Source organism: Citrus clementina, unplaced genomic scaffold (assembly GCF_000493195.1).
Source record: "Citrus clementina cultivar Clemenules unplaced genomic scaffold, Citrus_clementina_v1.0 scaffold_3, whole genome shotgun sequence".
NCBI lineage: Eukaryota > Viridiplantae > Streptophyta > Magnoliopsida > Sapindales > Rutaceae > Citrus > Citrus x clementina.
This window is the reverse complement of record NW_006262339.1, coordinates 41,234,282-41,250,398: the sequence shown is the minus strand read 5'-3', so window position 1 is coordinate 41,250,398 and position 16,117 is coordinate 41,234,282. Positions and strand designations below refer to the sequence as shown.

Genomic DNA, 16,117 nt, shown 5'->3' with positions numbered 1-16,117 from the left:
AAAATTTTTGAAGGTGTTCGCAATTAGGAATGGATTCAGACTGAAGAGGTTGAAAAATGAGAATACAAGAATAACATGTGTGTGTGCAGCACCAAATTGCACATGGAGATCCATGCAAGTCCTAATTGGAACCGAAGGTCATTCCAGATTAAGACCACCACCTAGAGCACACATGTCCTAGAGTTGATGACAATTATGAGGCAACTTCATATTGGATAACAGCCACATTTGCATATATTCAAACCTAATCCCGACTTGAAATTTTTTGTTATTGTGGCTGCTTTGATGCAGAGGTATGGAATTGAATGCAACAATTAAAGGTTATATAGGGCAAAAAAAAAGCACTTGAGTTACTTGGTGAAGATCATAAGACTAGCTACAGTAAGTTGTTTAGATACATGCATGCCTTATTAAACTCCAATCCCGGTTTCACTGCCTCTCTTAAAAAGGATTGGATTGGTGGTGCTCAATTTCCCACATTTAAGAGGTTCTTCTTTTGTATAGATAGTATTAGAAGGGGATTTATTAAAGGGTGTAGGCCATTCATTGAGGTTGACGGCTGCTACTTAAAAAGATTATATAGAGGTGTACTCCTAACAGATATGAGCATTGACACAAATTATGAGATTTATCCTTTAATTTTGTGTATGGTTGAGTCTGAGAATAATGAGTCATAGTAGTATTTTATGGATAAATTATAAGATCAAGTGGGCTGCAATGGTGGTGAAAGTTTTTGCTTTATGAGTGATAGGGAAAAATGTGTCCTTAATACCTTGGATAGAGTGTTCCCTTTATCATTGAAGAGGTACTGTTGTAGACACATTTATGCAAACTTCAATAATAAGTTTCTTGGCCTGAACTGAAGAAAATGTTCTGGAGAGTATGCAAGAGTTCTAACACTGCTGACTTTAATTCCCATATAGAAGAACTAAAGACTATAACTCTGATTAACTATGAATGGTTGATGAAAATTCTCACAGTGTGTTGGGCAAAGCATTTGTTCCCACCAAATGCAGCCATGTTACTAATAACATGATTGAATCCTTCAACAATTGGATTAACAATTACAGAAATTTTTCAATAGTGAGGATGCTAGAGTAGATACAAAGGAAAACCATGCATTTGATTAATAAAAGGCATGAACTAGCCCTTGGATGAAATAGTGAGCTTCCACAAGTTGTGAGAATGAAGATTATTGAGAGAAGAGTAGAAACAATGTATTTTTCTATCATTTTTGGGCATAATGAGACATTCGAGATACTTGAAGATGTGACAAAAAACACTGTTGTTGATCTGTTGAGGAATAAATGTGATTGTAGTGCATTTCTGGACTTCCCTGCAAACATGCCTTCTGTTGCATAGATGCAAAGAGGTATCATGTGGAAACTATGTACATCCATATATTAAAACGACAACTTTCATTAGGACTTATAAACATCAATTTAAACTAGTTCTTGATGAGAAAATGTAGCCACTTATACTTCATGATAATTTACAGCCACCAACAACTATAAAAACAGTTGGCAGACCTCAAATTAAGAGAATGAAAGATGGATTCTTCAACCTTTAAAAGAAGGTCAAGTATCAGGTGCTCTCGCTGTGACCACTTGGGACATAATAAGAGGACTTGCTTAAGGACAATGAGTGGTTATGAGAAGAAAAAAGCTACAGAAAAGGTAAAACAATTTACTAAAATAAAGCTGTAATTTTAACTTAAAATTACAATTGATCACTGAAGTAATTAATAATTTTTATTTTGCTAGGCATCGATTGCTCAGACTAGTTTAGATATAAGCAATATAATGAGCCAAACACAATCATCTGCCCATGATAATGGTAATATTAATGCTGGAAATATCTGTAGTGATTAAATAATCTTAATTTTGTAGTTATATTCTGATTACAATATGATTATACGTCATTTGAGTTATGAATGAATACTGGTCATTAAACTTAAAGCATCTAACAGATTCTAGAATATAGAGCTAAGAATATATGAGAAGACAAAGCACATTATCTAACCCCCTTTTTTTTTTTTTTTTGCGGGAATCAGATGATGCTAACACCTTTGCAATACCTAAGCATCAACATATGGTGTATCATCTATTGCTCACCTAACATATAGGTTTAAGTTTTTTTTTATTCAAATTTTGTTAAAAGGTAGGACTTTTACACTAATGCAAAAAAATAGGTCCTATATGTCTTTCTTGGGTTAATTACAGTAACATACTATTCCAATTTTGTTAAAAGGTAGGACTTTTACACTAATGCAAAAAAATAGGTCCTATATGCCTTTCTTGGGTTAATTACAACAACATACTATTACAACAACATACTGTAAATTTTTTGGCATGCTTCTGTCACTTGTAAAGGTTGAGTGTGTTTTAGCCTAAGAAAATGAATGTTCAAAGTTAATTTTTGCTGCCAATTATATTATAGTTTGATTTAAATTTATTGTTGTCGCCTATTGTTTCTGATCATATTAAGAATGAATTATGTTCTTATTTCTTATTATTTTACTGCTGATGTTGAGATGAAGTTCAATTGATTCATAGAATAGAGGCTCAGTCTGGACAGTGAGCTGGTGAAGCATTAGTTTATTTTGAAGTGTTTTGGTTTGACAAATATACAATTGTGCTTTATAATTACTTTGTGCTTTGTGACAAGTCTCTGATTATACACTAGGAATGAATTTTGTTATTGCTTATTATTTCAATAATTTATTAATGTTGAGATGAACTTCAATTAATTCACATATAGGTTTGGCAAAACCTCGGGTTCGGTCCGGGTTTGGTGCTGCTCGGGACCAAATCGACTGACAAAAACTAATGCCCGGACCCGGGCAAAATCCGACTTTTGCACGTGCGAGCTGGACTCAAGCTCAGCATGTCTCCGGTCCGGGTTTTTTGATCCGGGCTTCTAAGCCCGCAACTATTCTTTTTCTTTCAATTTTTTCTTTAATATTTATCCCTCATTTACCCGCCTCAGAAATTGTATGGACATATTTCACAGAATGCATGCCTGATGCAGAGTTATGTGTTAGAGAGGCTATAGAGAATTTTGAGTCTGGCATAATTTGATGTATATGCTGGTTTTTGGGAAAGTTTTGAACCAAATAAAACAAAAAGAAAATGACTACACTGCCTTGACATATCAATAAGCAACATGTATCTACATTTTTTATGCCTAGTTTCTGGGAAACTTTTGGCAGTTATGGTGGTTGAGAAAGTGGCGATGCAGAGTTGGAGACGATGGCGTTGACAGCGCCGGAGGGGGCTGCACGAACGACTCACTATCACAGCCGCACTAGAGATGGAACAATCGAGCAAAGTTACGTGCCAAGCCGAGTCAGCAAACGAGAAGAGATGATGCCGACGAGCGACGGTGACGGTGGGTGGTGACTGATACAGAATGCCGACGGTGACGATGGGTGGTGGCCGGTGGTAGCGTTGCTGCTTATGCCTTTCAAATTGCTTTGATAGGGAATTAGGGATTTTGGCATTTCACCTTTGCGATTTTGGGTTTTGATTTTTGCTTTAATATATATATATATATATATATATATATATATATATATATATATATATATATATATATATATATTAAGAAAACGGGTCCGGTTCTGGGTTTTTGGTGCTGAACCCGGAACCGTGCCCGGAAACATGAAGTTTCAAATTCTTAAACCTGGATCCGCTTTTTGAGTACACGTGGTTCGGGTTTTGCCCGGACCGGATTGGTCGGATCCGGTCCGGGCAGGTTTTTTTAACACCCCTATTCACATAATGGAGGCTTAGTCTGGACAATGAGTTAATGAAACACAATTTATAATTGTTTTTTTCCTTTAAACAGTCGTACAAGTCATAATAAGTTGAAGTTCTTTGCATTCATATACAAAAAGTTACAAAAAGTCAGTTGATTCAAATTCATCACAGTACTTGTTTATTAGGTACTTTAGGTACTAGTACATGCATTGGTTGCATAAATAACATGTTTACTTTTTGGATTTTTTTAAAAATAAATGATGACATGTGAAGAATTGAGATGGTGACGATTAATTATTTTAAGCAAATCTTACAATAAATTTGTAAAAGAAATTCAAAAAATGTTAGGACTCTTAATTGAAGTTCATTTTGAGTATATTATCGTTAATGTTCAGTTTGTATTGTGCAAGTATTTATGTAATTTTTATTAAAATTTGTTTTACAAAGAGTTTAGCAGGTTATCAGTAGCAATACTCCATCAAAATTTTGTATCACTTAAAGTAACAACTATGTTTTCCAAAACTTTAACGTCAACTTGATTGTTGGTCACTAGCGGTATACTAAGCTTTAACGTCAGCTTGATTGTTGCTCACAAACTTGACGTATGCCATGTCTTACATTTTTAACACAAACTTGATGTACACCATGCTCACAAACTTGAGAAAGTGAAGTAATTGTATTATCCTAAACTAGAAGATGATGGTCATAAACTAAAAGTTAATTATTTTTCTGATAAGAATAATGATGATAGTAAGAAGACAAGAAATTTTAAATGGGAGTATAGACATGATAAAAAGAAGCTAGACTTGAGAATGCAAATATGATTTTTTTTAAAAATGGCTCCTCATTCGTTAGGGCCACCTAGGTATAAAGTCCACTTTAATGATATGACAAATTATTTAAGTAAAGTTTGCAAGCTTCCATCAATGAGACATGTGCTGATTTGTTTTCAAAATGATCATTAAATCAACACAAGAAAGCAAGGAGATGAGTGAGAAGTTTACGAATGATGCAAAAAAAAGACTGCGAAGGACTTTAAGAAAGCAGTTGAAAAGATTGGGACAAGCTCAATTTGGTTGTAAATATCATGATGAAGTATATCTTCGATGAGGTAGGTCACTAAATAATTTTTTTTTCACTTAAATTTATTTTCATTCCAAAAAAAATATTGATTTAATTTTTTTCAAAAAAATTACAGGTTGGAAGATGGAGGGGAAGAAACTTGAGGGACCGAAGTTGACGATAAATCTGAAAAATCCATGAAATGTTTTTTTCTGATGATCATTTAGACTTTAGTCTTTAGCAAAAGAAGAGCTTTGGGTGGAAAATAAACAAAAAAATAAAAATATATTTCAAGATTATCTTAATAGTAAGCGCCATACCCTACAATGTATCTTTATGGTTAAATTTTGTCCTTCAATAATAATATTAATATGTGCTTTCTTTTTGAATTTAATAATGTACTGTCTTTCCTATACAGGAAAATTGGATCCATCAAGAAAAGGGAATTCTCATGGATAGAGGAGTGGAGTCATGTAGATTCAGGTAGTAATATTAATTAATTTTTAATAGATCATTGACCAAACCATTGTTTCTATTTTTTCTCTATTTTCCACGCAAATCTCATCTTTCACTAAAAGTCAAAGTCTAAACGATCATAAAAAAAAAATTATTATATAGATCATTCAGATGTATCACCAACTCAGATTCCTTAAGTTCAATCTCATCTATTTTCCAACCTATAATTTTTGTTTTGAAAAAAATTGAAAGTTGTGTCGTGAAGGGTCTTGCTATGTTTGCTAAAGGAAGTATGTGGTATAATATTATAAGGAACTATGTATTAGAGAGTTTAATGAAAGCACATTGTCTAATGTTAAGCATAATTAACACGTTTACTTTTTGGATTTTTTAAAAATAAATGATGACATATGAAGAATTGAGATGGTGACGATTAATTATTTTAAGCAAATCTTATGATATATTTGTAAAAGAAATTCAAAAAAATGTTAGGACTCTTAATTGAAGTTCACTTTGAGTATATTATTGTTAATGTTCACTTTGTGTTGTGTAGGTATTTATGTAATTTTTATTAAAGTATATTTTACGAGGAGTTTAGCGGGTTATTAGTATAAATACTCCATCAAAATTTTGTATCACTTAAAGTCCACTTTGAGTCTTGTAGATTCAGACAACATTAGTGTTAGTAAAGTTTAAGTGCAGAGCACAGTTGAAGTATTCCAACATCTAAGACGCAGAAAATTCTGATAGAGTAACTCATAAGAAACCAATTATATAAATTAAAGTGCAAAACATAGTTGAAGCATTTCTAGCACCCAAGACAAAGCACATTTTTATAAAGTAACTCAAAAGAAACAAAGTATATAAATTAGTGAGCGGCTTAAATATATATTTTTTTAAGCAAAACATGTATCAGAAGCGAATAGCTTAAGTTGTTTGTACAATTTACAAATTTTTTTGGTCCATTTGGCCTTGCACCTTTTCTTAAACATATTTTTACATACAATTAAATATAATTTAGAGGATATTTTCTGTTCAGTACTTTCAAAATATTCTAAAAATTTTGTAAAAAAATTTCTAACTTAGAAAATGATGTAATGTTTGATATTTTTATTTTGAGGAGCCCATAACTAGGGGTGGGTAAATAAACCAACCTGATTTGAATATTTCGGGTTTGGATCAAATGCGGTTTGATAGTCAAATCCGATCATATTGGTTTTCCTAAACCCGATTGGATTGTATTTGGATCGGATCAAACCAAATCCGATCTGAAAATTCGATCAAATTGAAAAAAAAAAGTTATAGAAACACAAAACCTTAATTTCTCATTTCTCAACACTCATACACGCAGACACGTAAGCATAAGCCGCCACTAGCCCACCATTGTCCAAAACTCCAATTCCAAAGGACTAATCTCACCGACACTAGTCACCACTACTAAACCGCCACTATCCACCGCAAAATTAAACCAGCAAATCGCATCATCACTATCCTTTGTATGAAGCCGTGAGCCTTTGTTTTGATTGCGCTAATCGCCACCAAGCACAATAGATCCATGGTCACGCTAGCCGCCACTAAGCACACAATCTGTGGTCGTGCCAAACTGCCATGTTTGCAGCCTCTCTCTACTGCCGAAATGATATTTTCCAGTGAAGCCATTTACAAGTGATGTTAATAATATTGAGCTGTGGAAGTTAGTCAATTTTTTTTAGGCTTGGGATAGTCTATTTTTTTTAGGCTTGGGATTATTTTGTTGACATGAGGGATGTTGTGAAGTCGTTTAGACTGTGAAAGAAGAGATGGGAAGTTGAAAATTAGTGATTTTCATTGCTATTTTAATTTGTTGAAATGATTGTTTAATTTTGTGTGTTCAAATTGAAGATATAAAGTTCCTGTCATTGTAATCAAATTTGTAGCCAATGTTTTGATTGATTCCAACTTTAGTTATTAATTCCAGGATGTGATTAAAAAAAAAAATTCTCTTTACACCCTTTGCTTAAAAGTAATACAAGCTGAATATGATCTGATCCATTCTTTTGATCTAACCCGATCTGATCTGAATATGTTTGGATCAGATCATTTATTTATTTATTTATTAGTAGAAAAGTTGAAAGTTAAAACTTTTTGTGGTTTGTGTTGAAGTGTTGAATGGTTGTGAATTGAGTTGACGTGTTGAGTTGAGTTGAATTGGTTGTTAGCATTAAAAGGTTGTTGTTTCTCTTTAAAGATTCAAAAATGTGGGTCTTGTGCTTTGTTGTTGGGGAATTTCATCTTTAGGGTTTCATGCAATAGTCAATTTCATCCCTACTTTTTAAACAATAACCCAAAACATCCTTCCGCTAACTTACCGTTGGTTTTTTACCATTAACTAGCAATTCATTGAGGACAAAATAGGATTTTTCATTAATGTGATACAAACTATATTAAAATATTTTTTTACACAATTAAATAACACTACAAAATATGCAAAATTCATTAATTTTTCTTAAATGAAATCAACGATGAAATAGTTTGATATAGTCACTGAATAATCATCATAAGTAACAAACTATAATTAACACAATATCTTTAAATCATTGGAAAAAAAACTCAAAAATACAACCAATTTTTATGTGCTTGCATATGCTGAATATCTTCTTAATCTTCAACAAATTTTTATTTTGAGCTTTACCATCACTCTTCTTTAACCATTATTGTCTCCCCAAGTCCTTACCACTATCTGCCCAAGTCCACTCATGGTGCAATTAGAGAATATACTTATACAAATATGAGAAATTTTGATTATTTTTGGTACTTAGGTTTAGGGTTTATAGGGTTTTCATGCCGACAGAATAGAGAGGAGTGCAAAACAATTGCTTGAAATAGTAGTTTTTCATCTTTTCGGTATTTCTTATTTAGTGAGATTAGATAAAAATTATTTTTAGTTATATGTCAACTTTTATTTATTTTTTCTAATTTTCTTTTTAATGGAAAATCCTTTTTTAATCTCAATGAATTATTAACAAACAACATTTAACTAACAGTGAGTTAACGAAATATTGTTTTGGGCTATTATTTAGAAAGTAAGGATGAAATGAGCTATTGCATGAAACCCTAAGAATGAAAATGATTTTTTTCCCTTTATGTTGTGTACCGATTCTATGCATGAATTTGTATTAGTTTCTATGGGAGAAGTGCACGGACAGTTTGATTTTTTTTTTAAAGAAACTTTATTAATTATTCAAAAGTGTTATCACTGATATTGTCTGCACAATCTATTGACAATGACACTAGCATAGTTTGAATTTCACTATCTTAAAGCCTGCCAAGATGTAGTTTCAGTCCATTCTTGTTGTGCATACCAAATAACGAATTTGAGGTTTCTAATGTAGATTGTATCATGGCGAAAGCTAATTTCTAGTAAAAATATCTTCAAATTAAAATTACAAGTGCATAGCCTCCATAAGTGTATGTCCATGACAACAGCAAGATTCTAATAGAGTTAAAATGGTAGTGGATCAATGAAACACGTTGTAAATTTAAAGTGGATTTATACCCAAAAAAAAATGGTGTTTATGTATTTTTAATGAATAATGAAAAATCATATGTTTAGTGGATAATTGTCCTAAAAATATTTAATAATTAATTAAAAATAAAGTTATAGCAATATTAAGTAATAAGTTATTTATCTATTAGATAAAATCAATGTTGATGATTAAAACATGTGAATCTAAAGGTCAATAACAACCCTATTATAAATGCTGTAAAAATTCATATAGTATCACATAAAGATACTTTATTACAAAAAAGAAATTATTGTCAGCAGATGCATACAAATATTATCTTCATGAACAACTATCACGAAGGCAAGTTAATTTATCTATCACATACACGACCAGGCATTGCCTTTCTTGTGAGTGTGATAAGCCAATTTATGCATGCTCCACAGAAACCCCGTTTAGTTGCTTTGCACCGAATCTTGAGATATTTACCACTAGCTCCCAAATATTCTCATATACTATGAGAATCTTCCAAAAATTGTGATGGATAAAGTTCTAGATTGAGGATGAAAATGGCGATGCACTGGTTTTTGAATTGGTTGAACCATTAGGATGTAAGGTAAGGCGTATATATACATACATGCATGAATGCATATTTCATAAATTGTATTTTATCTATCCAGATCTTTCTCTATTTGTATGTGTATCTGCACCTAAAAAGATTCCACATATATACATACATACATACATGCAATATATATATATATATATATATATATATATATATATGAGAGAGAGGTTAATTACTCCTGGATGACACATATTTTGACAAATTTTAAATAAGTGACATATGTTTTAAAAATATTCTAGCAGTAATATTCCGTTAACTTTAACCGGCCGAGGGTAAAATTGGAAAAAAATAAAAATATTGGATTTATATAATGCTTTACAATTCATAAGGGACCTGCTTCTTTATATTCACAAATCAATTTAAATCAACAAGAAAAGTTTTTTTAAAAAGAATTTGTTTGATTTAACCAAAAAAAATGCCTTGTTAATTAGACTTAGATTTAATTTTTTTAATATATTTTTCTGTTTAAAAAATTAAAAAATTAAAAATAAGTGAGCAGGAGTATAAATATCATTTTATAACAAACTATAAGGTTAGGAACCTCATTTTGTAATTAATTATAGGGATATAAATATAATTTTGTAACTAATTTATTATCCCCACTAAAGTTAACAACAAAAGTTGACGAAATATCACTCACTTGAGTATTTAAAAAAAAAAAAAATCACTTCTTTGAAATTTTTCAAAATATGTGTCACCCAAGAGTAATTAACCCTTAAAAGTAAAACCCTTGTTACATGCATGTTCATCTCTGAAATCCGCAAATTCATCAACATGCATGCTATGCAAGATAGTGAAAATCGTGAACTGTATGGAGTTTGATTTGTTGTAAATCGAACTGATACTTTAGGCCACATGTTGATGATCTGGGAACCTTTTAGATGCATAACGGTGTATCTTTTGTACCTGGTGTATAGGTTGAATGAATGGGCCTATCCTTTCATTAAGAAGAGGGTTTTAAAGTATAACCTGTGCACATGAGGAATTTTGGCAAGCGCAGATAAATGTGATCAAAGTGTTAGACTTGACATTTCTATGTATAACTAAAACACTCAATTTAATCTATTTAGTCTTAACCAATAAGATATCAGTAAGTTAGGTTAAACTAACGTTTATATGCAAAGGTGTTTCTTGAATTCATTTCACTTAAAAACTATCATGATAAAATGTTTCTCTTTCATAAAAGCAGGGTTTATGGTTTAGTGAATTCAGAGAAAATTTTAATTTTCAAACTAAGTTTAATTTGCAACTGCAGATGTCTGTTTCCACAGTTGCTTCCACCGGCGAAGTTGAGGGGTCAGTTGTTGTTGGCAAGCTATTAGAGCAGGACGGTTCAAACTTTGGACACGATGCTACTAAAGGTTTGTTTTGCCTTTTTTGCACTTCCCAGTTCTTTCTACCAAAAGAAAAATAAATAAATAAATAAATAAAATAATAAAGTAATTTTCATTGTTGGTTCTCATTGTGAATTGAGTTAATAAGAATGCTTTTATGTTCCAGAAGAGGAAGCACAAGAAGTAAATAAGAGGGAGCTCGATGACGATGAGATTGAAGTTAGAATAATAGAAGGAAAACCAATATTGTACGGCAGGCCGAGTATGGCGCTTGTAATAATCTAAACTTTGCTAGGGTAAAACTGGAGATATGAGATTTATTAGACATAAAAAACTGATATGTTTAGCTGTTATATTTTAACGGGCAGCAAAGTACTCGTATAGTGCTGTTTTGGATCATTTCTGAAGTTTAACACTTGTTAATATCAAAGCAAGATGGTGAGATACGTCTTGTTTTTAGGAGATGTAATAAAACAGCAGATGCTTTAAGTTCATTTTGCATTTTGCCGCTTTGAAACCTCTATTTGGATGGAAGACTTTCCCAGTCATCTGATTTGTTATTTTTGACAGTTTATATAGTTATTTTTTTTTCTGGAAATATATGAGAAGTATTTCATTCGAAAAAGAGGAATTGCATATTGATACCGGACAGAACGAACGATGCTTGGCTTAAAGGTTATGATATTGATTGGGATTGTATAGTATTTTTAAAATAATTATCAGCTTCGTAAATAATCTGTCGAGATGTTTGGTGTGAGACCTGCTAAGGCAAAATACAGATGAGAAGGAAGTCACGTGTTATCAATTCAAAGCACGGTTCAGAATGAAAATGTTTAAAATTTTAATTCAATTTTAAGGTTTTATCAATTATGGATTCCAAGGGATGGAAATATAAGCTGGTCACGCAAATATAAATTCATCGTTATAATATGAGCACGTATTGTCTTTAACGTTTTGATACGTATATATGTTAGAGAAATCGCATGAACAAAAGCCCATATGGTAGCTAATTTAAGACGACAAGTTTTTAACAGGTGAGATGCAAATTATTTAAAGCTTTGAATGATACTAATGCAATGAATCAGTGAATTGTACTTGAATTAATCAAGACATAATACTTGTAATCCATGAATTCCTACAGAGATATGAAAATTACATTATGCTTGGGATATATATATATATATATATATATATTAGCCATAGGCCTAATGCTTTTGCCGCTGCAATTTTATTCCATTCCGATGGAATCGGTTGTTCAAAGGCTACCCTCCCGGCCTGAACATAGGAGCAATCGGCTTCCAGGCCAATATTCCTCTTCCCCTGGTGTAATACTGGGATTTATGCACCCGTTTTCGCCCTCTCAGTTCCAGCTGAAACCATTCAAGTCAAATTGTTTGCAGCCTGAAGCAACATCATTTTCATGATCATGGGCATTCAGGTCCAGCTTTGTTGAAAAACATGGCAGCCTATACTCCGGTAGTAGATTTTCATTCTCTAGTTTAGCTCCTTCAGGTTTCTTGTTGGTTTGGTCCTGGAAATGTTCATCCTCATTGCTTGCTTTGAATCTTCCCGCTGGGAAGCTGCCGCTGCCAATTGATAATTCACCAGGGCCTCTGTCCTTGCCTATTGATGAAAGAAATTTACTCTCTTTCAGATCTTTGCGCCACTTGAGTTCTGTTTGCTGCAGCATAGGCTCTTCCACAATCTCTTTTGGCTCTAATGTTGGAGTGCCATGATAAGGCCTTAATCTGACCCCACCGTTGTGTATTTCTTGATCCTTTTGAGATCCTTCACACGATGTTAAGCAGCTGTCCATTGAGCAATCAGTGGGCTGGTTTGCTTGTGGTTGCTGAGGGCAGAAACCCTGAAGTTCTTTAAGGTCCGAAAATGTAGAGTTTAGGCATTGCGTCGAAACTTTGGAAACAAGTTCAGAAAGCTGAACTTTGGCAGCTTCCAGGCCTGCTGTGCCTAAGTTCTGTCTTCCAAGAGTTTCCTGAGCTTTCTCCAGCACTGCCTGGAGATATTTCCCTTGAGCCTCTATGCGAAGCTGCAAATGTCGTTGTACCTAGTGGTTTAATCCAAGACAAGTAATTAGAAAAACAATAATTTTGAAAAACTACTTTCATTTTCGAAGTATGAATGTATATTGTACCTCAAGCTGCTCGTGTAATCTTCTCTGCACTTCGATTTGCATCTGTATTGTTTCGCTTATATGTAAGCTCCTGGATTTCAAAATTCTATTTGTTAGCATAGTAACAAAAATAGTAATAAAATTAATTTAAATCTAATAAAAAAATGAATATATTTAAAGTACGATAAACCATTTATCCTCTTACTTGTTTGGTTGGGGTCCAATGCTTAAATTGTTCATATGAGTTGCATTTGCTTCAGGCATTCTTTCTCCAGGAACAGTAACTGGACCTACACCAGATGACTTAAATTTCATTCCTCCGATCCCAGTATGTGCTTTACAAGCTAAATATGTATTGCAATTCTGATCTTTCTGGTAATTTGCAGATTTTTGAGATATCGTCTTCTTACCAATTTTGTTGTTGCCAATATTTGCTTGTCCATGGAGATTCTTACTGAGCCTGTACTTCTGCTAGCCAAAAGGTACAACAACAATCAGTATTTGTCTGTTAAAAAACTAAACAGTACTGACCCTGTAACTCCAAAAATCCGGAAACATAATGAAGGTATATGGACCGACAAGAAAAGTTATCTCTAGCTACTCTTTTGTTCCAAATCTATAATTATTTTAATACCATTGACAATTTACCTGAAGATGACTCTTTAAGTGGTACAAGGTAAGTCCTGGAATCCCCATAAGTTTCATTACTGTTTTTGGAGTAGCCTCTGTGACATTAAAATAATTATTCAACTTTAGCTGAATTTATTCATGCATTTTCAGTGATAATTTATTATCGAATGTTTTTATATATACTCACTGTCTGCTCCTCCAAGCTGATTGACAGCTTCTATGAACCGCTCATGAAGATCGGGTGTCCATTTTAGTCTTGGCTTGGCATCGGTTGAGAGGACAAGGCCAGAATCTCCAGGGCCACTCCCACCTTGCAAGAACAAATGTCTTTCCGTGGGGATTGGCATTCTTGAAGAAGAATGCATGCTCTTTCCTTGATTCTGGTGATGATGGTACATCTTCTGAACTCTTTCAAATATTAAACAATTGTAAGTTTACTTGTCCTGGAAGGCATTGCAAAAAACCAAATGATTGGTCAAGATCAGCTATATTTTTACCTGAGAGGAGTTATGATTTCTCTTGATCCAATCCGCAACCCCCTGAAATGTGTAACTTCACTATGTGATTTTCTTCAATTTCTGCAATCAAAGCTTTCAGCACTTGCTGTTACTTGTCTCCCGTCTCACTAGGCCAACTCTCACGAGGCAAAGCGTATGCTCAACCTTGATTTATAGAGCAAGCTAGGGGGGGCGGGGGCAGCTAGGAAAGCATAGAATCTTGAACAAAAATGACACAACGCTCGATCCAATCCAATCCAATTTCAATATATTCACAGCGACTCGAAAAGATATATTGTCCTTCCTACTTTGTTAATAGTGGGACCCTGACCTCCTAAACTCAACTTTCCATTCTCAGACAGAACTAGGCCAATTGAATACCTGAGCCCTTCTACTTTTCAGAAACACCTCAGGACTTGCATAAGGTACCAGAATTGATCCCACCAAAGTTTTTTTTGTTGTGTGCATTCGTATTCGTCTTTCCGGCAAAGTTAAAGAATCTTATTCTCAGGATTTTATAGAAGAATTTTTCTGACTTGGATGAGGGGAATCCACTATCTATCTTGTCTTGAGACCTTCAAAGCTAACCCGGTGCCCTTCCCCTCTCACCTTCAAGGAAGATTCTTAGAACTGATAAATCTCCATCCCTCTCTTTGTTATTGGAGTCACTTTTCAGTTGTCAATGTACATAGTGAGACTAATGATATTGTAAATAATGCTTATAAATGAATGTTATCTCTATATTAAAGATTGCAGATAGAGACACGAAGGAAGGTTTTTAACTGGTTATATTTGGAGAATTTTAGAGGAAGATTCTGTTGACTGGAGCACCTGGGAAACTTTGGAATTAGATACATACATACAAGAACAAATTAAAAATATAAATTAATTAATGGTGGCAAAAGATGCTGTTTCTTGGAGATTGTTTGGAGGCAAGGAATGGAATATGGAATACATTCTGTTTTGTCTCCTTCAGTAAGTTTGGTACTTATTCAGCCCACAAAGTATAAAAATATAAGAGAAGAGGGACCCTAATCTTTTTCATTCTTCAATTGGCATAAGACAGCCGGCCCCTCCCGGCGAATCCTAAGCAGCCGGGACCTCGTAAAAAAGAAAAGAAATAAAAGAATAAAAGGATATTGTACTTGCTTCAATACTTTCATTTGATGAAAGACATTACAAAGTCCTGGGAAGATGACACTACTTGCCCTTGACTCATGTCTTTGTTAGCTTTGCAGATTCTCTTGTATCTGTATAAACTACTCTTCTTGCTATGTATATGCATTGATTACTTGCTCTTTATATTTCATTACCTTGTTTAACAAGCAAGGGTTCTAAAGACTTAGAGCATATATCTCATTGTCACCGTTAAGCAATATTGAGCCCATGCGTATTACATATTCTTTACCAATTTTGCAAGGATCATAGACTTATGCTTGCACATGTAGTGTCATCTTCAGCTGCTATCCTCTGTATTTGAGCAGAGTGAACCCGGATACTCTCTAGACGATTAGTGATTTTATCCCTCTAGGCCAGATGCCATCTGCGTATATGGAATAAATATGAGAGAGGACACAGCAGCCTAATTTTTAGTAGTTTAATTAATTTGTAAATCAGGATTTGCATTCCCATAAGCTATCTATGTGTCAACTTCAAGTACATTATGCTTATGCTATTCACAAGCATTGGCATACAGAATGTGGCTGAGGTGATAATCAGGAATTATCATACACCTATTTAAAAATACAAAGAATAATATCTAACAGATCAAGTACAGCTAGCTAGCTATATAATGCAGAATAAATTCGTATATTTTAAGTTATGGAGACCAAATCTTTCGATATACATTAAACCCACACGACAGAAAAAATAAAATTTATTGACAAATGAGGACGTATCTAATATGCCGATGCCCATTAAACTGAGTGCTTTGAACAAGTGTTGCCAGACTATGTAAAAATTTATAAAAACTCATTTCTTAAGCATGTAAAATGAAAATGCCTATTCCTTGATCGCCATTTTCATTTTCAGTCACAGCAGCCTTTTCGAAATATCAATTGATTTTATTAATGAGGATATTTTATATCCATTTTCTGGAGAATCTATCAAAGTCTTTGGGTAAAGCAGTAAAGCGAA

The 16,117-nt window shown here is 33.4% G+C and overlaps 1 protein-coding gene across 2 annotated transcripts; it reads right to left on the bottom strand.

The window, feature by feature from the left end:
- Positions 1-11,982: 11,982 nt before the first annotated feature.
- On the bottom strand, positions 11,983-14,104 carry LOC18046924 (myb-related protein 2). Of its 2 annotated transcripts, none has more exons than XM_006443317.2 (7): positions 13,982-14,104; positions 13,672-13,892; positions 13,503-13,579; positions 13,265-13,322; positions 13,060-13,144; positions 12,876-12,945; positions 11,983-12,788 (listed from the first exon to the last, which is right to left on the bottom strand). In XM_006443317.2, exons 2-7 carry the CDS (start codon positions 13,880-13,882, stop codon positions 12,084-12,086), a joined length of 1,206 nt encoding a protein of 401 aa, XP_006443380.1. In that variant the 5' UTR covers positions 13,883-13,892; positions 13,982-14,104; the 3' UTR covers positions 11,983-12,083. The 2 variants fall into 2 exon arrangements, with proteins under 2 accessions (XP_006443380.1, XP_024044798.1); XM_024189030.1 differs by having other exon boundaries at positions 13,672-13,885.
- Between the last annotated feature and the right edge of the window lie 2,013 nt (positions 14,105-16,117).